The 26,529-nt window shown below is 39.0% G+C and overlaps 1 protein-coding gene across 1 annotated transcript in view; it reads right to left on the bottom strand.

Moving 5' to 3' along the window:
• RNF169 (ring finger protein 169) overlaps window positions 1-25,968 on the bottom strand; it is a 107,177-nt gene extending 81,209 nt beyond the window's left edge. The window contains 1 exon segment of the mRNA XM_079104462.1: window positions 25,436-25,968. Coding sequence (XP_078960588.1) covers window positions 25,436-25,919 — 484 coding nt within the window. The 5' untranslated portion in view covers window positions 25,920-25,968.
• Window positions 25,969-26,529: the final 561 nt, after the last annotated feature.

Here is a 26,529-nt window from a genome sequence, read left to right as displayed (position 1 = left end):
GGAAGTTTGAGGCCAGCCTGAGCAACTCAGGGAGGCCTGACTCAAAATAATAAAAAGGGTTGGGGGGGGCCCAGTAGTAAAGTGCCTTTGGGTTCAATCCCCAGTGTGTGTATGTATACACACACACTCAAACACAAGAAAACAGAAAACTTCCAAATAATTAAAACTATTCAAAAATAGAGGAGCAATAAGTACAAATTCATTAGAATGGCAGAAATATCCCCATTCATGTATATAATCAATCTCTCCACTGGGTGTTCCAAATTGCATCTTCTCTTGAAGAACTTAGCTCAGTTCTCCACTTTCTCCCACACCATCAATTTCTCCCTCTCTATAATACACAAATGTAACACATATATTTTGGCAAGCTGATATCAGGTATTTTAAAATGTAAACAATCTTGAGCTCTAGACCCCTGCAGACACATTTCTCTGCCCTCTTCACAGAAATTTCCTCTGACAATGTCAACATATTCACTATTTCTGCTTTTCATTTTAATCTTACTTCAGGGTAAACAAAGTATGTAGGCATGAAAGAGTTCAATGGATGGGTATAATCTAATATGTGAACAGAATCTTTATTTAAACTAAGAACTAAGGAGCTAGGCACAGTGGTGCACACCTGTAATCCCAGTGACTTGCGAGGCTGAGGCAAGAGGATCACAAGTTCAAAGCCAGCCTCAGCAACTTAGCAAGGCCCTAAGTAACTCAGTGATATCCTGTCTCTAAATAAAATACAAAAAAGGGCTAAGGATGTGGCTCAAGAGTTAAGCACCCCTGATTCACTCCCAGTATCAAAACAAACAAACAAACAACCTAGGATCTTTAAAATCAAAATAATGCTAGCTTTACTGAAGGTAACAATATGGGATAAATTGCTTTATCATACAACTATCTTTACAGTAATACTATTCTTTTCCTCTAGTGAAAGAATAGTGAGAAAGAATAGTGAGATACTGAAATTTAGTAGCTTTGCATCATCTTCATTAGCATGAATAATCAGCAAATAATACTCTTTGCTTTCACATCTGCATCACAACTCTTAACACTACTTGTAATCTAATCTAAAACAGACTGAGGTGCACTTATTACATGCAAAAGATACTTATTCCTTCAATGTTCCTTCTTTTTATACATTTCCACTACTCTCTTCAAGTCTGTCCTTTATAAGAACCTACTTTAATGCCTTACACATAGTAGGAACTCTATAAGTGTCTATTAAATCTAGTATAAAACCTAGCACATAGGCTACGGTACAGAGTAAGTTCCATAAATGTTAATTCTCCTGTCTCCAAAACTATCCTGCCTTTTAGGAACAATGTACCAATCTGATAAAACCTTCATATTCTACATGAAGAAGTTTATCTATTTCTGTCAGAAGTACCTGTATTTTAAGAGTATCCTAAGAAAAGCTATTGAATTTCAGATACTACAGAATATATCCTGAGGCAACAGAACTTTCCCAGAGTCTCTTCCACTTAAGTGGGGAAAAAAAAAAAAACTTAAGTGATTAAACAAAAATCTGACTCTACCTACCAGAGAAAGTAAAACCATTTCTTTTAATAACTTTTATAATTGAAAAGCCATACATAACATTTATGCATATTTTTTTAAAGTCTGGCAAGTTTAGGATGTAGCTCAGTGCTAGAGTACTTGCCTTAGCAATTCCCAGTATCACCAAAAAAAAAAAAAAAGAAAGAAAGAAAAAGAAAAAAGGTCTGACAAGAAATACAATCACTAACAATGGCTATCTCTGAAGTGAGATAATATTACACAATATTTTACTTCATTGTGTTTTTGTTTTGTTCTGTTTGTAGTACTGGGGATTGAACCCAGGGATACACTACAATTGGACTACATAAATCCCCAGCCCTTTTTGTTTTGTATTTTGAGACAGGGTCTCATAAAAAAGTTGCCCAGGCTAGTCTCAAACTTGGGATCCTCCTGTCTCAGTCTCCCAAATTGCTGGGATTACAGGCGTGTGCCACTAATGGCCAGCTGTGCTTTTCCTTATTGTTCAGTTTTTCTATATTGTATTCCAAATGACTAGCAAGCCTCTCTAAATCCTGGCTTTGCTCTCTATAACCCCATTTTACACACTTACTATCATAAACAAGCTTTTTTTTTGGAGCGGGGGAGGGAGGTACTAGGGATTTAACGCAGGGGTGCTTAACCGCCAGGCCACATCCCCAGCCCTTTTTTTGTTTTATTTAGAGACAGGGTCTCGCTGAGTTGCTTAGGGCCTCACTACATTGCTGAGGCTGGCTTTGAACTTGTGATCCTCCTGCCTCAGCCTCGAAAAGAGTCACTGGGATTATAGGCATGCACCACCACACCTGGTGATAAACAAGTTTCTTAACATTCCTTCACATAAGTTCATGGCTTACCCCTAACATCTAGCAGAGTGTTTTGCACACAAGACATGCTCTTCATAAAAGTGTACAAAATGAATGCATATAATAACAACTAAAGTTTCTTAGGCATTTTCTCCCTATAAGCACTTCACATGTATCCTCACACCTCTGCAATATAGTTAGTTACTGTTATCCACATATTAGAAATGAGAAAACACAGCCAGCCCATGCCTGTAATCCCAGTGGTTCGGGAGGTTAAGGCAGAAGGATCACAAGTTCAAGGTCAGCTTCAGCAACTTAGAGAGGCCCTGAGCAACTCAGTGACAACCTGTCTCAAAATAAAAATATATAAAAAGGTCAGGGAAGTGGTTCAGTAGTTAAGCGTCCCTGGATTCAACCCCTGGTACCAAAAAAGAAAGAAAAAAAGAAATGATGAACGTTTAAGCAGCTTATCTAAAGCCGCACACCTACTAAGTTGTAGAACCAGGACTCAAATTCAGATTCACTAACTTTCAATCCTAGGTTCCTTCCAGACCACTATTTAATATGCAAAAATGTTATTACACTGAAATATTAAACAAGAAATCTTATTTATCATGCATGCATTTTACAATTCTTCAGATCTCATTAAAATAATAAACATGTCAGAATACTGCTGTGCCTGGGATTCAGTAAGTGAAATATTGAGGTAAGCTTAAAAACTGTCCTGGTGATACTTTTGCAAAAATGACCACATTCTCTCTTCTTTTACACTTAGCCTACACTATCCAATAAGCATCTCATATTATCCTAAAAATTATAATCAAGTTGTCTATGCCAATAAACACATATAAGAGAACTTACAGAAGTTTAAAAGAAATAAACATAGCAGAACAGTGCATCTCAGTCTATGAATCAGTTAGGACGGTGTTAAAAATTGACTAGTTGGGAAATTCAGAATTTAGACTATAATAAAGTCATTTTGCTCCTTCATCCTACAAATATTTAAGAACCTACAATATGGGTGGGGCATGGTGGCACACCCGGTAATCCCAGCAGTTTGGGAGGTTGAGGTAGGAGGATCCAAGATTGAAGTCAGCCTCAGCAACTCAGCAACACTGTACACAACCTAGTGAGACCCTGTCTCAAAATAAAAACCAAAAAAAAAAGAGCTAGGGATGTAGCTCAGTGGTTAAGCACCTTGGTTTCAATCCCTGGTACAAAAAAAAAAAAAAAAGACTCTACAATATGCCAGGTACTGCAGTACCATGGAAATTGTCAAGGCCACCTTCCCCAAATTCCATCCCTGGTCTTATCATTTCAGGTTAAATCCTATAGTCAAAAAAAGCTCAGTTTGCTCTCGCTTTCCATTCTCTCTAGTGCACGCCCTTTTTCTTTCCTTTCTCTTTTCCTCTCATTTTCTCTCTTACCCTGCAGGGAGACACTCTGTTTGCTTAATAAATTCCCTTATGTGAAAAAAAAAAAAAAAAAAAAAAAAAAAAAAAAAAAAGCTCAGTTTAAGTGTTTATAAATCATTTTTTAAAATTATTTTTCACTGGCAAATGCTATGAAATCTGTGCAACTGGATTGCCAAACCAATACATATCTACTTTGATAGTACATATCCCTTACAGATTAAAAATTACTATTGTCACTAACATTTACTAATGACATAGTATGAACTGCTAGCCAGTAGCTTTCAAACTTTTTGAACACAATCCACAATATGAAATACATTTTACATTGTTGCCTAGTTTATGCCCAAACACACATGTAAAATTAAAACAAATCATACACTGTATTAATATGTATTCTATTCCTTCCCTCCCCACCTGTCCACACTGGGGATGAACCCCAGGGCACTCTACCACTGAACTACATCCCCAGTCCTACTTTTTTTTTTTTTTTTTTTTATTTTATTATTTTATTGTAAACAAATGGGATACATGTTGCCTCTCTGTTTGTACATGGCGCAAAGGCATACCATTTGTGTAATCATAAATCCACATACAATAATGTTGTTTGATTCATTCTGTTATTTTTTCCCCTTCCCCCCACCCCTCCCACCCCTCTTTACCCTCTATACAGTACTTTCTTCCTCCATACTTGCCCCCCTCCCTAACCCTAACTCTAACCCTAACACTAACCCTTCCCTCCCCCCCATTATGTGTCATCCTCCACTTATTAGCGATATCATTCGTCCCTTGTCTTTTTGAGATTGGCTTATCTCACTTAGCATGATATTCTCCAATTTCATCCATTTGCCTGCAAATGCCATAATTTTGTCATTCTTTATGGCTGAGTAATATTCCATTGTATATATATACCACAGTTTCTTTATCCACTCGTCAATTGAAGGGCATCTAGGTTGGTTCCATAGTCTGGCTATTGTGAATTGAGCAGCTATGAACATTGATGTGGCTGTATCTCTGTAGTATGCTGATTTTAGATCCTTTGGGTATAGGCCAAGGAGTGGGATAGCTGGGTCAAATGGAGGGTCCATTCCAAGTTTTCTAAGGAATCTCCACACTGCTTTCCAGAGTGGCTGCACTAATTTGCAGCCCCACCAGCAATGTATGAGTGTACCTTTCTCCCCACATCCTCGCCAACACCTGTTGCTTGTATTTTTGATAATCGCCATTCTAATTGGGGTGAGATGGAATCTTAGGGTAGTTTTGATTTGCATTTCTCTTATTACTAGAGATGTTGAACATTTTTTCATATGTTTATTGATTGCTTGTACATCATCTTCTGTGAATTGTCTGTTCATTTCCTTAGCCCATTTGTCGATTGGATTATTTGTATTCTTGGTGTAGAGTTTTTTGAGTTCTTTATAGATTCTGGAGATTAGTGCTCTATCTGAAGTATGATTGGCAAAGATATTCTCCCACTCTGTAGGCTCTTTCTTCACATTACTGATAGTTTCCTTTGCTGAGAGAAAGCTTTTTAGTTTGAATCTATCCCAGTTATTGATTCTTGCTTTTATTTCTTGTGCTATGGGAGTCCTGTTGAGGAAGTCTGGTCCTAGGCCGACATGTTGAAGATCGGGACCTACTTTTTCTTCTATAATCTGCAGAGTCTTTGGTCTGATTCCAAGGTCCTTAATCCATTTTGAGTTGAGTTTCGTGCAGGGTGAGAGATATGGGTTTAGTTTCATTCTGTTGCATATGGATTTCCAATTCTCCCAGCACCATTTGTTGAAGAGGCTATCTTTTCTCCATTGCATATTTTTGGCGCCTTTGTCTAGTATTAGAAAGTTGTATTTATTTGGGTTTCTGTCCGTGTCCTCTATTCTGTACCATTGATCTACCTGTCTATTTTGGTACCAGTACCATGCCGTCTTTGTTACTATTGCTTTGTAATAAAGTTGAAGTTCGGGTATTGCGATACTCCCTGCTTCATTTTTCCTGCGAAGGATTGCTTTAGCTATTCTGGGTTTCTTATTCTTCCAGATGAATTTCATGATTGCTTGCTCTATTTCTGTAAGGTACGTCATTGGGATTTTAATTGGGATTGCATTGAATCTGTATAGCACTTTTGGTAGTATGGCCATTTTGACAATATTAATTCGGCCTATCCAAGAACATGGGAGATCTTTCCATCTTCTAAGGTTTTCTTCGATTTCTTTCTTTAGTGTTCTGTAGTTCTCATTGTAGAGGTCTTTTACCTCTTTTGTGAGATTGATTCCCAAGTATTTTATTTTTTTCGATGCTATGGTGAATGGGGTAGTTTTCATAATTTCTCTTTCTGAGGATTCCTCACTTATGTATAAAAATGCATTGGATTTATGAGCATTGATCTTGTAACCTGCCACTTTACTGAATTCACTTATGAGTTCTAACAGTTTTCTGGTGGAATTTCCTGGTTCCTCTAAGTATATAATCATATCATCCGCAAATAGGGATAGTTTGAGTTCTTCTTTTCCTATTCGTATTCCTTTAATTTCCTTGGTCTGTCTAATTGCTCTGGCTAGAGTCTCAAGAACGATATTGAATAGGAGTGGTGAAAGTGGGCATCCCTGTCTTGTTCCAGTTTTTAGGGGGAATGCTTTCAGTTTTTCACCGTTTAGAATGATATTAGCCATGGGCTTAGCATAGATGGCCTTTACAATGTTAAGGAATGTTCCCACTATCCCTATTTTTTCTAGTGTTTTGAGCATGAAGGGGTGTTGTATTTTATCAAATGCTTTTTCTGCATCTATTGAAATAATCATGTGGTTCTTGACTTTAAGTCTATTGATATGGTGAATTACATTTATTGATTTCCGGATGTTGAATCAACCTTGCATCCCTGGGATAAAACCCACTTGATCGTGGTGCACTATCTTTTTAATATATTTTTGTATGCGATTTGCTAAAATTTTGTTGAGAATTTTTGCGTCAATGTTCATTAATGATATCGGTCTGAAATTTTCTTTCCTCGATTTATCTCTGTCTGGCTTGGGTATCAGGGTAATATTGGTTTCATAGAATGAGTTTGGGAGGGTACCCTCCTCTTCTATTTCATGGAATACTTTGAGAAGTATTGGAATGAGCTCTTCTTTAAAGATTTTGTAGAACTCGGCTGAGAACCCATCTGGTCCTGGACTTTTCTTTGTTGGTAGGCTTTTGATGACCTCTTCTACTTCATTACTTGAAATTGATCTATTTAAATTTTGTATGTCCTCCTCGTTCAATTTAGGCAATTCATATGTCTCTAGAAACCTATTGATGTCTTCGAAATTTTCATTTGGTTAGAATATAGATTTTCAAAATAGCTTCTAATTATGTTTTGTATTTCAATCGTGTCTGTTGTGATATTTCCTTGTTCATTCCGAATTTTGGTGATTTGGGTTTTCTCTCGTCTTCTCTTTGTTAGAGTGGCTAAGGGTTTATCAATTTTGTTTATTTTTTCAAAGAACCAACTATTTATTTTGTCAATTTTTTGTATAGTTTCTTTTGTTTCAATTTCGTTGATTTCAGCTCTGAGTTTAACTATTTCCTGTCTTCTACTACTTTTGGTGTTGGTCTGTTCTTCTTTTTCTAGGGCTTTGAGCTGAAGTGTTAGGTTGTTTATTTGTTGATTTTTACTTCTTTTATTGAATGCGCTCCATGAAATAAATTTTCCTCTAAGTACTGCTTTCATAGTGTCCCAAAGATTTTGATATGATGTTTCTTTGTTCTCATTTACCTCTAGGAATTTTTTAATTTCCTTCCTAATATCTTCTGTTATCCATTCATCATGTAATAGCATATTGTTTAATCTCCAGGTGTTGGAGTAGCTTCTGTTTTTTACTCTTTCATTTATTTCTAACTTCAAACCATTATGATCTGATAGAATACAAGGTAGTGTCTCTATCTTCTTGTATTTGCTTACATTAGCTTTGTGGCATAATATATGGTCTATTTTAGAGAAGGATCCATGTGCTGCTGAGAAGAAAGTGTATTCGCTCTTGGTTGGATGGGATATTCTATAAATGTCCGTTGTCTAAATTATTGATTGTGTTATTGAGATCTATGGTTTCTTTGTTCAATTTTTGTTTGGAAGATCTGTCCAGTGGTGAGAGAGGCGTGTTAAAATCACCTAGTATTATTGTGTTATGGTCTATTTGGTTTCTGAAATTGAGAAGGATTTGTTTGACATACATGGATGAGCCACTGTTTGGGGCATAGATGTTTATGATTGTTATGTCTTGCTGATTTATGGTTCCCTTAAGCAGTATGTAATGTCCTTCTTTATCCCTTTTGACTAGTTTTGACTTGACGTCCACCTTATCTGAAATGAGGATGGATACCCCAGCTTTTTTGCTCAGTCCATGTGCATGATATGTTTTCCCCCATCCTTTCACCTTTAGTCTATGTGTATCTCTTTCTACGAGGTGAGTCTCTTGCAGGCAACATATTGTTGGATCTTTCTTTTTGATCCAATCTGCCAGTCTATGTCTTTTGATTGATGAGTTCAGGCCATTAATATTCAGGGTTATTATTGAGATATGATTAGTATTCCCGGTCATTTGGTTCATTTTATTTATTTATTTATTTATTTATTTATTTATTTATTTATTTTGAGACAACTTGGTTCTTCCTTTATTTGACAATTCCTTTAGGATGGTTCCTCCCATTGCTGATTTGTTTCTTTGTTTTTCATCTCTTCCTCATGGAATATTTTGCTGAGAATGTTCTGTAATGCTGGCTTTCTTTTTGTAAATTCTTTTAGCTTTTGTTTATCATGGAAGGATTTTATTTCATCATCAAATTTGAAGGTAAGTTTTGCTGGGTATAAGATTCTTGGTTGGCATCCATTTTCTTTCAGGGCTTGAAAAATGTTGTTCCAGGCCCTTCTAGCTTTTAGGGTCTGGATTGAAAAATCTGCTGATATCCGTATTGGTTTCCCCCTGAATGTAATTTGATTCCTCTCTCTTGCGGCCTTTAAAATTCTGTCTTTATTTTGTATGTTGGACATTTTCAGTATAATGTGCCTTGGTGTGGGTCTGTTGTAATTTTGTATATTTGGAGTCCTATAAGCCTCTTGTACTTGATCTTCCATTTCATTCTTCAGATTTGGGAAATTTTCTGATAGTATTTCATTGAATAGATTGTTCATTCCTTTGGTCTGTTTCTCTAAGCCTTCCTCAATTCCAATAATTCTCAAATTTGGCCTCTTCATGATATCCCATAGTTCTTGGAGATTCTGTTCATGATTTCTTACCATCTTCTCTGTTTGTTCAACTTTGTTTTCAAGGTTAAATATTTTATCTTCAATGTCTGATGTTCTGTCTTCCAGGTGTTCTATTCTATTGGTTATGCTTTCTATGGAGTTCTTAATTTGGTTTATTGTTTCCTTCATTTCAAGGATTTCTGTTTGGTTTTTTTTCAATATCTCTAACTCTTTATTGAAGTGATCTTTTGCTTCCTGTATTTGCTCTTTTAACTGTCGATTGGTGCGATCATTCAGTGCCTGCATTTGCTCTTGCATCTCGTCATTTGCTTCCCTGAGCATTTTAATTATGTACATTCTGAACTCCCTTTCTGTCATTTCTTCTGCCATGCTGTCGTTGGGTTTCATTGATGTAACATCTAGATTTGTTTGCAGCATTTTCTTTCCTTGTTTTCTCATATTGTTCAGGTATCAGTTGACCGCTGTGATATTGCAGATTTCCTCTATTGTCTTATAATATCCCTGAAGATTTCTATTATATCCCCTCTTAGTCTTCAGTAGCCTGAAATCTTGGAGGAAGTTGATAATGCAGTGCTCCACAAGGGAGCTGACTCCCTAGGGGTGGTGGCCTTCTGGTGGGGTATATTCCCTGCTAGTGGGCAGAGGTACCTTCACTTGCTGATGAATGGTCATCCAGAAGGGAAGTAGGTTGTAGGCTGATGCAAGACCAGTTTGGGCCTGTGTCTCTGATTTTACGGTCCTTTTGGGAGAACCTCACCCAACAGGGAGGAGTCACCCAGTGGGGAGGTCTCGCTGGTCGGTTTTCCTCCCAGAGGTTCCGTTCAATTCACAACTACCACCTGGGCTGGGCAGCCTTCTTCTGCAATGTTCCCAGGGACCCGGACCTACCTCCTGGGCCTGGAAGCCTCACCCTTCGCAAACGAATCTCCTTCGGCTGCCTCTCCTCAGAGAAGCTGCCTGCAGTCCTGGAGCCTTCGCTCCGCCCCTCAGTTTGTCTGTGGGGTCCTTCCACCAAGAAGCCGTCTAGGACCCTGCTCTGCACTTTACGCCTGGCTATGCGGCCCCTCCTCTGAGCAGCCACCTGGAGCCCCTTACAATCGCTCTGAGTCCCAGTGACCCGCCACACGCCTTTTCCTCCGGCAGCCACCTGTTGTTCCGTGCGGTCGCTCTAAGACCAAGTGACCCACCACGCACCACTTTCTCCACCAGGCAGTCACCCAGAGATCTGGTGCATCACGAGTCCCAAGAACTCACTGTGCACCTTCTTGTCCCGACTGCCTCCCGTAGCCCTGGTGCAGTCACTTCGAGCCCAAGCACCCCGCCGCGCTCCTCCTCCTTCTCCAGACAACCCCCCTATGTTCAGGAGCGGATGCTCTGGGACCAAACCACTCACCACACTGTTCCACCAGATAGCCGCCAAGAGCCCTGGCGCAGCTGCTCCAATTCCAAGCGACGTGCCGAGCCCGTATTTCTCCTTCTCCTCTGGGCAGCCCCCTGTGTTCAGGGGTGGTCACGTTCAGTCCAAACAGCTCACCAAGCACCTTCTCCTTTGGGCAGCCTCCCAGAGCGCGGGTGGGTTGCGCCGAGTCCAAGCGCTGTGGTGAACAGCCACCTCTCCAATGCTCCCAGCTGTCTGCGATCACTGCTCCGGCGGGGGGAGGGGCGCCTCGCCGGCAGTTCTACTTTGCAAAGATCCCTGCTTTCGGGGCTACCGCCCTGTCCGGGGGCTACCGCCCTGTCCGTGGGCTACCGCCCCGTCCGGGATGCCTGCCCAGTGGGAAACACTCACCCGGCTGCTTTGAGTTGGTCCCAAGTCTCTCAATATCTCCTTTTCTTGAGTCCTGAGTCCACGCTGCTCCTCCGGATAGCCGCCCGGAGCCCTGGCGCAGCTGATCCAATTCCAAGCGACGTGCCGAGCCCGTATTTCTCCTTCTCCTCTGGGCAGCCCCCTCTTCAATGCTCCCAGCTGTCTGCGATCACTGCTCCGGCGGGGGGAGGGGCGCCTCGTCGGCCGTTCTACTTTGCAAAGATCCCTGCTTTTGGGGCTACCGCCCCGTCCAGGACTCCTGCCCCGTCCGGGACGCCTGCCCAGTGGGATACTCTCGCCCGGCTGCTTTGAGTTGGTCCCAAGGCTCTCTATATCTCCTCTTCTTGAGTCCTGAGTCCTGGAGCAACACGAAACGCAGCCACCCTCTAGTCCGCCATCTTGAATCCCCCCAGTCCTACTTTTGAGACAGGGTCTAAGTTGCTGAGGTTAGTCTTAAATTTGTGATCCTCCTGCCTCAGTCTCCTGAGTTACTGGGATTATAAGTATGTGTGACCACAAGTGGCTTTTATTCCTTTTTTAAAAAGTATTTATTTCATCCCATTAATCTAATTTTACTACTTAAATATCATTGCTGATATTTTTGCATTGGTTGTTTTGTTTAAACCTTGCAATAATCTTTGGAGGCTGCTACCATTATCTCCACTTATACATTCATAGGGAAGCAGAGGTTCAGAAAAGTTAACTCCTTATTCAATGTCAAAACACTAGTAATGTAAGTGAGAGAGAAGAATTTCAACCAGGTGATCTGAGTATAGAATTCAGAGGGTAAAAAAAGAGCTATACTACACAGGACCTAACACAGCTTGATCCATAAAACTCAAAAAAACTGCATATCCAGCAAATTAACATTTACTGAACACTTAGGTGCCAGGTACTATGCTAAGTGTTTCCACATACATAATTTTTATTTAAACCTTATTAACAATGTTGTGTGGTTTGTGGTATTTACTATCTATGGGCCAAAAAATTGAAACCCAAAGAAGTTAAGCAGCTTTGCCAGCGTCAATCAGAAAATTGTAGCAAAGCTGAGATTCAAATCTAGGTTTTCTGACTTCAAATCTACTCCCCTTCCCTAAAACACATGACTAGAAGAAATAAAAGTGAATTCCACAGGGGAAAAAAAAGAAGAAGAAGAAAAGGAAAGAAAGAAATTTTCCCTTAGATCAGGTAAGAAAGTAATTAAGCTAATCTGAGTGGCCAGTAAGAAAGCAAAAACTTTTTATATTTTCCAAATTAGTTATACACTACAGAAGCATTTTTCATAATACTGAAAGTAAGCAGAGCACATATCTCAAAAACAAGCAATGGGCTTAGCAAAGTTCAAGACATTGAAAACTCTCCAAAATCTAGCTACACAGGAGGCAAGAAAGAAAGATCACAAATTTGAGCACAGTCTGGGCAACTTAGCAAAACCCTGTCTCAAACATAAAAAGAGCACTGGGAATGTATCTCCGTTGCAGAGCACCTCTAAGGTTCAATCCCCAGGACCAAGGTGGTGGCGAACCTACATTCAGCATTAGGTAATGTCAAAACAAACAACTAGTCAGTTTCTTAAAAGTAAATTTTGTTAATATGGCTAAATATCAAAAAGGCAGATAATTATGTCCCCAAACAGGAAGAAAATGGATGAAAGAAACATACAACTGTAATGTACACTGATTTAAGTGACTTATTATAAAATTCTATTCTTTCTAGTCATTTTTCTAATGCCAACACACTAGCCAACAGACTAAATGTTATTTAGATGCTATCTAAAACAGGCAATAAACATATTCATGTACATTATTCATGCAGGAACTTCAAGCAGTTATTCCACAAGAAACAGTTACTGGTGGGTATGTTTAGATGCCAATAACCATGTATCCCTATGATTTGACAATTTGAGAGCTCATCTACCATATCTACAGTTAAAATGAACTAACAGCTTCAAGACTTTTAGGCCCAGTTCTTACCTTCTCCAGTGAATTATAACTATTATATTCATTACCTACTTTCTACCAAGATAATTATCTCCAGTGTTTAGAAAAATTAGTGGCAACTTATAACCAAACTCTTAGTTATTGTTCCTTCAGTATATAACTAAAAAGAAATACAACTTCTGTCACTTATATTTTCAAGTTCTGCTTAAACCCCAAGAATGTGGTTCTCCAAAAGTACCTTGAATCCATGTTCTGAGTAAAAATCTGTTCTGCCCTTGATTCTGTAAAACTATCCTTACCCTCCCTCTCATGCACTCTATTTCCTTCCATTCACTATCAAAATCCTTGAAAGAGTAAGTTGGCTGATTTTTCCCCAACATACAAAAATGGGGAAAAACTGGAAACATGTCTTTTAAAATAGGGAAAAAGACAAGGATGTCCACTCCTACCACATACATATTGTATGATTATTTTATGGCAGTTCCTCAAAAGACTAGGAATGGAACCACCAGATGACCCAGCTATACCATTCCTTGGTGTCTATCCTAAAGAACTGAAGTCAGCATACTGCAATGATGCGTGCGTACTCCTATTTACAGCAGCACAATTCACAATAGCCAAATTACAGAATCAGTCTAGATGTCCATAAATGGATAAAAAAATAAAGAAAATGTAGCATACATACATAATGAAGAGAATGAAATTATGTCATTTGGAGGAAAATGGAACTTGAGAGCATTACGGTAAGTAAAATAAGCCAAACTCAGAAACACAAGGGTCCTATGTCTTCTCTCATGTGGAAACTAGAGAAAAAAAGGAAAAACGTAGGTGGGGAGTTGTCTCATGAAAATAGAAGGAAGACCAGTAGAGGAAGGGGACTAGGAGAAGGGAGGGACTGGAAAGAGGAAGTATAATAGCCCTTTATAAATGAAAATGGACCTACTTATATTGGTCTATTATGTGCGTATACAACGATGTAACAACAAATCCCATTATGTATAATTATAATGCACCAATTAAAAAGAAATGACTATTTTGTGTACCTGTTTTATTTATATAAATGATATAAAGTGGTACATATACTTTACAACTTTTTCCCTTAACATTTTTTCAAGATTCAGCCATGTTAATACATGAGGACCTAGTGCATTCATTGCAACAATTAGAGGAACTGTAGTTTATTCCTTCTATCAAGGACAACTGTTTCTTTTTCCAGTACTTTGGAGCTGTCATATGCATTTGTATGTGTGTGTCTGTGTCTGTGTGTAAACACAAGTTGCCCTAAGACAACCATGGAACTGCTCCATGGTAAGGAATGTATCTCTTCAACTTTATCAGATATAATCAATATTTCCAATGAATTCAATTTTAGACTTGTTAATCCTCTTCTTTTTTTTTTTTTTTTTTTGTTGTTGATGGGCCTTTATTTCATTTATTTATATGTGGTGCTGAGAATTGAAGCCAGTGCCTCATACACACTAGGCAAGCACTTTACCACTAAGCTACAATCCTAGTCCATCCTCTTGTTATCTATTCCATTAATTTCTGTTCATATCTTTATTCTATCTCTTACTTCCTTTGTTTTTAATCTGCTGTTACTTTTCTAACTTCATTAGTAGGCCATTTGGTTTTGTTCTTCAACACACGTTACTTAGAAGATGTTTTTTTCAAAAGAATTATTTTCCAAAAATGGATTGAAGGAAGAAGAAACTTAATATTTCACTTATTAATTTCTAATTTATCATACTGGAATCAGATGATGTGGTTTATACAACTGCTCAACTTATAATGGGGTTATATCCCAATAAATCCATTGTAAGTTAAATATAAGTCAAAAGTATATTTAACACACCTAACCTACATCACAGCCACCCAATACACTGTAGAGTAGCCATTTTTTACTACTGTGATGGCATGGCTGAGTGGGAGCTGCAGCTCGCTATCACTGCCTACCAGTGCAAGAGAGTATCATACTTCATATCACTAGCTTAGGAAAAAATCAAAATTCGAAGTATGATTGCTGCTGAATGTTTCATTTTCATATCCTCATAAAGTCAAAAAATCTTGTCAAATCATTGTAAATCAGAGAGCATCTGGTATCACTCTTTCATATCTGTTGAAACTTTCTATATGCCTAATTATGAGTCTAAAAAAAGTACATAAATGTTCTGTGTTGTTTAAATTACACAGTTCACATTTGCTTAAAGAGAATGTACACTTCCTAATTCGGATGGTGTATGGTTCTATACAGAGAGAGTAAACCAAGTTACATATTGTTATGTACTTTAGTGGCTAACCTTAATTTTTTTTCTTTTTTCCAGTACTGGGGATTGAACACAAAAGTTCTTTACCACTGAGCTGTCCCCAGCTTTTTTTTTTTTTTTTTTTTTTTTTTTTAGTTGTAGGACAGAATGTCTTTATTTGTTTATTTTTATGTGGTGCTAAGGCTTGAACCCAGTGCCTCATACATGCTAGGCAAGTGCTCTGTCACTGAGCTACAGCCCCAGCCCCCTCCCCAACCCTTTTTTTATGTTTTATTTTGAGACATGGTCTTCCTTAATTGTTGAGATTAGCCTCGAACATGAAATCCTCCTGCCTCAGCCTCCTGAGTCACTGGAATCACAGGCATGCACTAAACTCAGCTAACCTTAAATTTTTAATATGCATCTGACTTAAAGTCTAAAGTTAATCACTATCTCTATTGTCCTACTAACCTATCCCTTTAACAATGACCACTTTTCTTCCCTACTTATATTTTATCCTTGTCTAGTATTTTAATTCCACCTTGGTTGGTCAATGACATTTTTCACTGCATGGTACTGGCATAAAAACAGACATATAGATCAGAATAGAAAACAGAGACAAACCCACACATCTACAATCTTCTAATCCTTAACAAAGGTGCCAAAAACACGCAATGGAGAAAAGACAGACTTTTTAACAAATGGTGCTAGGGAAACAGATTATTCATATGTAGAATGAAACTAGACCCTTATCTCTCACCCTACACAAAAATTAACTCAAAATGGATCAAAGGAATTAGACCAAAATTTCCTATAAGAAAACACAGGGTCAATACTCTAGCATATAGACACAGGCAACAACTTTCTCAATAGGACCCCTAAAGCTCAGGAAATACTGCCGAGAGTTAATAAATCGGATAACATCAAATTTAAGAAGTTCTACACAGCAAAGGAAACCATTAAGAATGTGAAGACACAAGGCCACAAAGAAAGCTGGGAAATTACATCAAGCTGTGTGTTTAGCAAGAAAAGGAACTGGTTTGGTGAAGAGGAAAGCAGATTCTATTACAACCAAATTAAACTAGTGTGTTCATCAGTGCGTCAAGCTTTCAGTCACTCAAGAACACTTTCAAGACACTTGCACTTCAAAAGAGTTGCTTTAAAAAGACACCAAATCCACAGTGGAGATTTTATGAACAAGAAATAAGCAACCTAGATGCTCTTCAATGGGTGAATGGATAAAGAAACTGTGTTGTATATACACAATGGAATATTATTCAACTATAAAGAAGAATAAACGTATGGCATTTCAGGTAAATGGATGGAGTTGGAGAATATCATGAAATAAGCCAATCCCAAAAAAACTAAGGGCCTAATGTTTTCTCTGATAAGTGGATGATGACACATAACGGGGGGAGGGGGCACAGAGGAGTAAGAGAAGAATGGAGGAACTTTCGATTGTGTAGAGGGAAATGAGGGGAGGGGTGGGGGAAGGAAAGATAATAGAATGAGACAAACATCATTACCCTATGTACATATATGATTACACAAATGATGTGAATCTACATCGTGTAAAACCAGAGGAATGAAAAGTTGTACCGCATTTGTGTACCAAAAAAAAATTAAAATTAAAAAATATTTCTCATTTCAAGCAAAAAAAAAAAAAAAAAAGAATGTGAAGACAGAATCTACAGAAGAAAATCTTTACAAGTTACTCTTCTGACAGAGGATTAATATCTAGAATATATAAAGAACTAAGAAAAATACCAAATAACCCAATTAATAAATGGGCAAATGAATTAAACAGACACCTCTCAGAAAAAGAAATAAAAAGGGCCCACAAATACATGAAAAAATGTTCAACATCACTGGCAATTAGGGAAACACAAATCAAAACTACACTGAAATTTCATCCTACACCAGTCAGAAAGGCAGTCATCAAGAATACAAACAATAGTAAATGCTGGAGAGGATGTGGAGAAAAAGGTACACTTTTATACTGTTGGTAGGATGGTAAATTAGTGCAATCACTATGGAAATCAGTATGAAGGGTCCTCAAAAGAGTAACCACAGAACCACCATATGACCCAACTAATCCCACTCCTAGGTATTTATCCTAAAGAAATAAAGTTGGGCTGGGGAGATAGCTCAGTTGGTAGAGTGCTTGCCTTGCAAGCTCAAGGCTCTGGGTTCAATCCCCAGCACCACCAAAAAAAAAAAAAAAAAAAAGAAATAAAGTCATCATACTGTAATGACACATGCATACCCATGTTTATATTTACAACAGCTAAACTATGGAACCAGCCTAGGTGCCCATCGACAGATGAAGAGATAAAGAAAATGTACTATATATACACAATAGAGTTTTACTCAGCCATAAAAAAAAAAAAAAATGAAATTGTGTCATTTGCAGGAAATGGATAAGACATGAGATGATCATGTTAAGCAGACTTGGCCAAACTCAGGTCAAGGGTCATGTTTTCTCTCTTGTGCAAACTAGAAAGGAAAACAGAAAGGTGGGTCGGGGGACGGTTCTCATGAAAGTCAAAGGGAGATCAAAAGGGGAAAGGGACCAGGGGTTGGGGCAGGGGGCAGGAAATGCTGGGGAGTGATATTGGTCAAATTACACTGTTATATCATGTGCACGTATAAATATGTAGCAATCCCATCACTATGTACAACTACTATGCACCAACAAAAATTGTGGAAAGAAAAAAAGTATCTGATGTTCTGCAGTTTCACTACCATGCACTTAATTGTGGGGATTTTTGTTGTTGTTGCTGTTGTTTGCTTATTTTTGAATTCTTACTAAAGTCTCATGAGTTTTAAACCTAGAAATTCAGGTCTTTTTTTATTCTGAAAATTTCTCAAGTCATCACCTCTTTAAATTCCATATCTCCCTCATTTTATCTACTTTACTCCTGAAAGTAATACTACATGTTGAAACTTTTTGATCAGTCCTTTTCATATTTTTCTTTACTGTTTTGTATTCTCATGAATTTCCTCATGATTTACCAACTACTGACTTTTTCTGTGTAAACTCTTGCTTGTTTACTGAGCTTTTTAATCTCATGTTTTCATGTTTAGTTATTTTCAAATGTGCCTGTTTCATATCTTGTTCATTTATTGGGATGTCAATTAACATATTTAGTCACTTAAATATGTTCATTTAACTTATCTTTCAAACTGCCATTCTACTATCCCAGTCTTTTCTCCTTGTTATTTGTTCTCATGTATGGCAGAAAACTGTTTACTCTGGTGTTGTTATTTTTTATTATAAGCTCATCTTCAGTTAGCCTTATTTCTTCTGCAAAGAATCCCTTGTAGTTTAAGGTACAGGACTACCCCTCCGAGTCTTATTTTTCTTTCTCTACGTGACTCAGGTTTGTCAACAGCATGGAGTCAATTTTTATATTAATTTCTTGGCATGGAGATACCTCAGATCTCAAATGTAAGCAATCTCTCACATATCCTGTGTTTCAATTTCTCAGGGAACCTTTGTTTCTCCCATCAATTCTCTGCAGAGAACCCAGGCAAATCAAGACAATTTCATTTTACTTCTTTGTGTCAAAGGGAAGATTTTTTTCCTAGCCCACCCTTTCACAGACAATATACCTATCAAGAACCCCAGCTTTTTTAAAAAAAATATTTTGTTTTAGTTGTAGGTGAACACAATATACCTTTATTTTATTTTTATAGGGTGCTGAAGATTAAACCCAGGGTCTCATGCATGTTAGGCAAGCACTCTACCACTGAGCCACAACCCCAGGCCCCAGAATCCCAGAATCCCACCTTTTAGGGTTGTGGGCATAGGTCAGCATATGCAGTACTTGCCAAGCATGTGCAAAGCCCTGAGTTCAATTCCCAGTACACACACAATCCCCGCTTTATGCACAAAAGTCATCTTAGTTTCTTTTTACACATAGCTAAAACTCAATTTCCTAAGAACAGAAAACTAGAATCTCATTCCTCACTCAGAAAACCCTTACTCCTGGTCCTTCAGCCCGCTCCAAGGCAACAAAGCAAGGGCTCATGGTTTACAGTCTTGATTTTAATTCTCTGTTTCTGGAACTGAAGATTACTCTGTCATTCCCACAAGTTCAGGAATGTATTTAAAAGAATCATACATTATCCAGTTTTTCTGGGTATTTGTAGGAGAGGCGTTTTCAGCTTATCTTGCAAATAAAATTTGCTCTCCAATTCATTTGTTACATTACTGCTGTGGAAGTGATCTCTCTAAAGTGTAAAACTCTTCAACGGATCTTCTCTGGCAGGGCATTCAAAGTCCACTATTACCCAGTAACTGCCTATCCCTGCAGCTCCTTGTACTTCTACTCTCCCATGAAACTCTGTTCTACCAATCCTATTTACAATTCCAAGAACTATACTTGTTGTTTCATGCTTCTGTCTTTAAATGTTCCCTCATCTTTATCCTGCTCTCATCCACCTACTGAATACTCATGGTGAAATGTCTTTCACTGAAGCCATTCCTGACCCACCTGCGTTCTCCTTCCTAAGAATAAGCAACGTTTATTGAGCTCTTTATATGCCAAGCATTGTAACAACTCATTTAGTCTTAACAAAATTACAATTTTGTTATTATTACTATCCCCACCTTCCAAATGAGGAAACAAAGATATAGAAAGATTAAGCAACGTGTCCAATAACATGCAACTAAGTGGCAGACCTGAAATTTGAACCACAGAGCTGTCTCCAGACCCTATTCCCTAAACCATTCTATTAATTTATATTATATTGCCTTCTATAATTATATCTTAACTTACAGATATTACTGCACTTACAACACATTTACTTGCACATTTACATGCCAATCTTTCCAACTACACTTTGGCTTTAAGAGACAGAATCATGGCTTTATCCCTGTTTGCAGCTCAAATGCCAAGTACAAAGAAGGCCCTCAAATAGTTAATAAATCAGTGAATGACTGAAAGTAACAACTCCACAACAACTGCTTTCATCTAGTCCCTCTTTATCTCTTGCCTGAACTACTAAAATAGTCCTCTAACAAGACTCCCTCCCTCCAGTTTCAACTCACCACTTTCCTTCTCCAATAAATACTGTCATTCTCAAACATCTTATGATATCATCCACTACTTATAAATCTTTAAGGGCTCCATACTACCTACAGGATAAAGTCTAAAATTATCTTAATATGATCTACAATGCCCTTCCACCATCTGATTTCTGTAGTCTCCTCTCTTCCCCATTCCAGTCCCACACTCTACCTTTATTAACTTCTTGCAGTTCATGAATATAACAGCCTTCTGTCTTTGGCTACAAAGGTTCTTCTACTTGGAATGGCCATATCTCCTCTTTCACCTGGTGAATCCCTACTCTGTCTTCAACATAGAGTTCAAATGCCTTTCTCAGGTTTCCTCCAGACTGCTCATTACTATACTGTTAGCATTGTGTATTTACTTCATTTACCACTCAGGATTATTTAACTGTATATTTCCCCAACCAGACTGTAGAGTCTTAAATAACAGGAGCCAGTCAGGCAATGTGCACATGCCAGTAATCCCAGCAGCTGGGAGGCTGAGGCAGAAGAATTGCAAGTTCAAAGCCAGCCTCGGCAACTTAAGGAGGCCCTAAGCAACTCAAACAAGACCCTAAATAAAATAACGAGACCCTCTAAATAACATACAAAAGAGGGCTGGAAATGTGGCTCAGTGGTTAAACGCCCCTGAATTCAATTCCCAGTAGCAAAACAAGAGAACAGGGACCATGTCTTATTAATCTTTTTCACAGTGTATGCCCCCCAAAAGTACTCATTAAATGAGTGAAATGAAATTCGCCTAATAGACCTTATATCAAATATTTAAGCAAACTCAGAAATAAATATATTCAAGGGGTAATTCAGGATTAACTGGAAATTAGGTAGTGGAAATAGGAGTTAATAAACAAACAAACAAAAAACAAAACAAAACAAAAAAAAAACTCCTAAATTCCTGCCACTCAATCCTAAATTCTATAAACTAGAACAATTCCTTCAAAGTTAATTGTTCTAACTGGTGAAATATATGGTGAGGTAATCTCAGCATGAATTTTGAAAAACATAAGCAAACACGAGGCACATGTTTCCTGCATTAGTATAACACATAAGAACATTCTCAAATTCTAGAATACATGTCATTAAAAAATAAAAGGATGAGTCATTTTATACATTTTGAAATAAATCCTTACAGACAAGGGAAATTTCTGTTCTTTTACACTACAATCACAAGGTTTTGTTATTCATCAGTCCTAAAAGCAATTTAGGTTACTCACATAGCAAACACTTTCTGCCAACTGAGTAATAAACAGAACTATTTGCTTTTCACAGAAAGAGAAAATTTTTTTAAATGTATGTTAATACTAAGTAAATAGAGAGCCTGGGGTAAAGAAAAAGAAGAAATGAGAACTATTCAGTTTTTTTTTTTTTTTTTTTTTTTTTTTTTATCTATTCCATTTTGAAATTCAATTTCACAAAAGTAGAAAAAAATTCAAACTGTCAATTTTTGGGGGGGCGGGGAGTGAGTACTGGGGATTGAACCCAGGGGCGCTTAACCAAACATAGCCACATCCCCAGCCCTCTTTTACATTTTATTTAGAGACAGGGTCTCGCTGAATTGCTTAGGTCCTCACTAAATTGCTGAGGCTGGCTTTGAACTTGCAATCCTCCTGCCTCAGCCTTCCAGCTGCTGGGATTATAGGCAGGTACCACGGTGCCTGACAAAACTGCCAATTTAAAGATTCATCAGGCTTTGTCCAGCTATTGTGTCATTACCTATGGTAAACAAAAAGAACTGTCCTAAATTCATTAATCATTTTCAGTGAGGCTTCAGTGCAGCTGTCATGTATAATTCTAAATCTACCTGTGTATGCCCATGTGGTGAATGTTTCTAAAAACCAATAGATCGGGACAGTCTCTAAATTTAGAATAAGTTCCATGAGAGAGGAATCTAATATTTCATTCATTGATGTTTCCCAAGGACACAGCACAGTGCCTGGCACAGAGTAAGCACTCACTGTATCATCACCGAATACTGCTCAAGATGGTCCAAATACTTAATATGTCAATATAATGGTGTGTGGCAGATGCTCAAAGAAGATGAAATTCTTTGACATCTTCAGAAGATCACTGATATAGCCTTCACAAAAAGGTTTTCATAAATCAGCAAAACTAACACTATATCCAAAAGCAAACTGACAATACATATTTAGAATTTAACCATTTACTCAGGGGTCGCTAAGGTTTGAAAACCGTAAAGCTTACCAACACCACAAAGTTAGCACAACACCACAAAAATGTCACCAGTACAACCAAACTTTTCAGCAAGCACAAACTTGCACTTTTTCCAGACCATCCAATTCCAAAAGAGACATTGGGTGTCAAAAAAGGACTTTCTTGTTTGTTTGTTTAATAAATTAAGCCACATGTAGTGGTGGATGCCAGTAATCCCAGGTCCTCAGAACTCCTTTAACCCAGGAGTTAAAGACAAGCTTGAGCAATATACAGAAACACTTCTTGGGGGGAAAAAAATGCAGGGTGCAATGGCATACCTGTAATCCCCATGAAGAGGAGGCTGAGGCAGAAGGATGGCAAGTTAGAGGCCAGTCTGGACAACTTAGCAACACACTGTTTCAAAATAAAAATAAAAAAGGACTGGGGATGTAGTTCAGAGATAAAGTAGCCCTAGATTCAATGCCCAATACCAAAAAATAAAAAATTAAAGAATTTCACATAAACACCAGTGCATTTACTACAAAAATTTCATTTCTGGTATCATAAAGATCTTTCCTTTATCAGCTGACCTAACTATGCCAAAATACCAATAAGCAATATACTTCTAAATATTCCTAAAATTGCTATCCTGTTGCTACTTATTACTCATAAAAGTACAATGTTAATATTTAAGATATTGGTACTTATAGTTTTCTCTGTAAAAAGTCATCATGAAACTTCACTGTGAATTAAGTTGTTTCAGCCCTTTTTCTAGGATTACTCTTTCAGCTCTTTATATACCAACTCACAGGAACCTGTAACTAGTAACTTTCTTCTCTGTTCTGGGTCACAAATTTTCTCTTCTATATAATTAAGGACCTAGATTAAAACATAGTTCTCAACCTTTAAAAAAAATTTTTTTTGAGAGTCACTTGAAAGCTACAAGTGACCTCTCCATAAAAATGCACGCACATAACAATTTCATGAAAAATTATTTATAACAGCAAAAGAATCAACTTTAATGTCCACCAATAGATCATTAAGTTATATCTATTCAATGAATTCCATTCAAATGTAAGAGTGAAGACATTCTCTATATACTGATATGGAAAGATTTTCATCATATATTGTTAAGCAGAAAAAGCAATTCACGGAGTATGTAATATACAACCTTTTGTCTAACAGACAAAAATCAGTTATTCTTGTATTTTCATGTAGATAAATAAACTAAAAAAATAAAGAATATTTGATGGAAGCAGGAAGTAAGGGTAAGAGGGCCCCTTTTTATTGTGTACTTTTCTCATATTTTCATTTAAATCGTGAATGCATATGATTTAAATTAATTTTTAATTAAAAAAATATTGTATAGAACTTCAATACATTCAGGCAACCCACTGAAGCTAAAGATAATTCCCAACCCCCATTCAGGAATATTTTTCAATTCCTTATGACAAAAATTTCTTCAAAGAAAGTAAGTTTGCACAAATTAGCAAGCCATAGTCCCTTTCATGATTCAAATTTCAGACCTGATACTTCTGCAGTGGCTTCCAAGCTTAGGAAATCAAATTAAAAATTTCTAACTGCCAGTGAGGTGGTCCACACCTATAATTTCAGCAGCTCAGGAGGCTGAGGCAGGAGAATCGCAAGTTCAAAGCCAGCCTCAGCAACTTATGAGGACCTAAGTAGCTTAGCAAGACCCTGTCTCTAAACAAAATATTTAAAAAGGGGCTAGAGAGGTGGCTCAATGGTTAAGCACCCCAGGTTCAATTCCTGGTACCAAAAATAAATAAATAAAAAAATTCTAACCTATTTGACCATAGAGTCAATAGTTCTGGTAGGGAGACCAAAGAAATACTGTCTTATATTTTGACCCTAATCTCAGAATTTAAAACAAATGAACTGAACAGAAATCAGATGGATTTGAATTTTCTTCATTAGGCAAGTTACTCAACTTCTCTGGACCTCAGTTTCATCTATACAACAGAAATAAAAGTACCTATCTCATAGTAATGTTGTAACGTTTAAAAGGAGTAACAAGGAGCACTGGAAATAACATGCAGACTCCCCTCAACCCAAGAAATAAAGGCAAGGTTTCCTATAACAGTGGCAGTTGTTTCTGACCGGTTCCTGAAACAGACTGCTTTCAGGAACCTGTAGTTTCTAGGGGCTGCACTTTCATACACAATGCCTCCCTTTCCCTACTTAAAATAACACATAGCAGAATTCCTAACATATAAGGACCAAATATCTGGTCTCTTTTAATTTATGTTTCTTGAAAACTCTCCTCCTTGATAAGCATTTTTTATATCAAACAGAGCTGTAGATATGTTGACTGGGTGTGTCTCCAAGAGTCCTAGGTTAAACACAATCTTAGTTTGTGTTTTAAACGGGACACAGGTTCTATCTCAAAGCTCAGCACCAGTTAGGCAGGCTTCTGATGGTAAGAAAGCAAAGAAGTTCAGGCAAGAGTCCTGCAACAAACTTTTCAACAGCCAGGATAACAGTAGGAAACTCACATTTGCTAAGGAATTAGCAGCGGGCCCCGCGGCCAACCAATCTTCATTTCCAAACCTTTTAAACCCCACCCTGCTTTTTTGTGGAGCACTACTGGCTCTTATTGGTATAATTAGCATAAATATAAATAGCTGTCAATTATCGCTCCTTCATTATGTGCCATGCTCTTGGGCTAAGCATGCACTTTCCAAGATTTTATGAAAAATTGCACATGAGCTCATTCTCCAACACACTCTGCTCTCAAGTCTAAAAAGCTCCCTTCACATCCCCAAATTCAACCTGTCCCCTAAACTCCGGCTACTCCACACCCCTCGCCGACCCACTCAGGCCCAAGACCCACATCCCTCCAAGCAACATGACCCTAAGCTGTTGATCCAACATTAAACCAAGTGCTTCTCGGATTCTCCCGGGCCCCTCCCCTCCACACACCAATTCCAACCTGTCCCTAACTTGTCCAAGAACTGTTTCCCTCCAAACTTCTGAAGTACATAAGACGCGAGGTCCCCTCACTACCCCTCCAAATCCAACTTGCCAGTAGTTTATTTCAAAGTTCAAAATTCTGAAACACATACTGCACCTGGGCAGAGCCCAGTTGCACCCCACAAGAACTCTCCGCACCCTCTGGAGTAGGGCCCGGGAGTCACCACCCCCTAACCAGGCCGGGCCACAACAGCCCGGCCGGTCTCCGGACCCCAAGGGGAGGAGGGGAAGCTCCACCTGGCTCCGCGGGCGCGGCGCGAGGTTCCTGCTCCGGCCTGGGCCCCACAGCGGCCGCGCCCCCGTCCCGGCGCGGGCGGCAGCGCTCTGGTTGGCCGCGGCGGGCGCGCTCGCCCAGCACCTCCGCGTCGGCCTGGCCGTCGTCGCGGGCTCGACGGCGGGCCCAGCCCGGGCCGCGGGCGCGGCAGCGCGGGCAGCCCGGGCCCGCCGCGTCGGCGGCGCGTTGGGCGCAGCCTCTGCACAGCGAGTGGCCGCACGGCAGGGCCGCCGCTTCCCCTGGGGTCTCCAGGCACCCGGCGCAGCTCGACTCCTCCGGCCGCAGCGGTGGCGGCGGCAACACCAACAACGCAGGGCCAGAGCCCTGGCCCGGGGCCCCACTCTTCCCTGCCGCCATCTCGTCACAGCGGCCCCGCCGGCCTCGCCGACTCAGAGCCGCTGCTGCCGCCGCGGAAGAGGCCCGAGTACTCGGACCTGCCGCCGCCATCTTGTTTCCCGTTTGAAGGGAGAGTCCGTTGCGAGGGAGAAGAGTAGAGGGCGGGGCAGTGCGCGGCGGGCAGCGCTATCTGCATATTTATGAGAGGGCGGGGCTCCAATGGGCCAGGAGAAGGTTCTCCCTCGACCTGGTTGGGCCGGAGCGTGCACCTCATTAATATTTATTAGTCATTCTTTATATATCCGGTCTTGAGCCTTGCCTTCCAGAATCTTTGCGGTTTCCTATTATTGAAACCAAGGAGGATGAGAGCTGAAGGGATTTATTTGGAAATTCTAGACGATGTTAAACTTTGCGAAGGAATTACGCTTGTTGTCCTGCAGTACCTTGATAATAGGCAAAAGTGAGTGGGGGCCTGTGAAGTATCCAGAAACCTGCCTTAGTACTTCATTTGATGTGAGGGCCTCTGCTTTCCCTTATCCACTTGTGACTTATGACTGAAACGAGGCCTACCTACCATGATGAGTGTCAATTCAGTAACTTTAGAGAGTAACAGCCTCTTGTCAGTCCTCATCTCATCTTCTGTCTCCATTCCCTTCCCTGAAACTCCCCTTCCTTGACTGACAAAACTATACTTTTCCAGTTTTTTCCCCCAAACCTTTAG

The sequence above is a fragment of the Sciurus vulgaris genome, assembly GCF_902686455.1.
Source record: "Sciurus vulgaris genome assembly, chromosome: 11".
Taxonomy (NCBI): Eukaryota; Metazoa; Chordata; class Mammalia; order Rodentia; family Sciuridae; genus Sciurus; species Sciurus vulgaris.
This window is presented reverse-complemented; position numbering and strand designations above follow the sequence as displayed.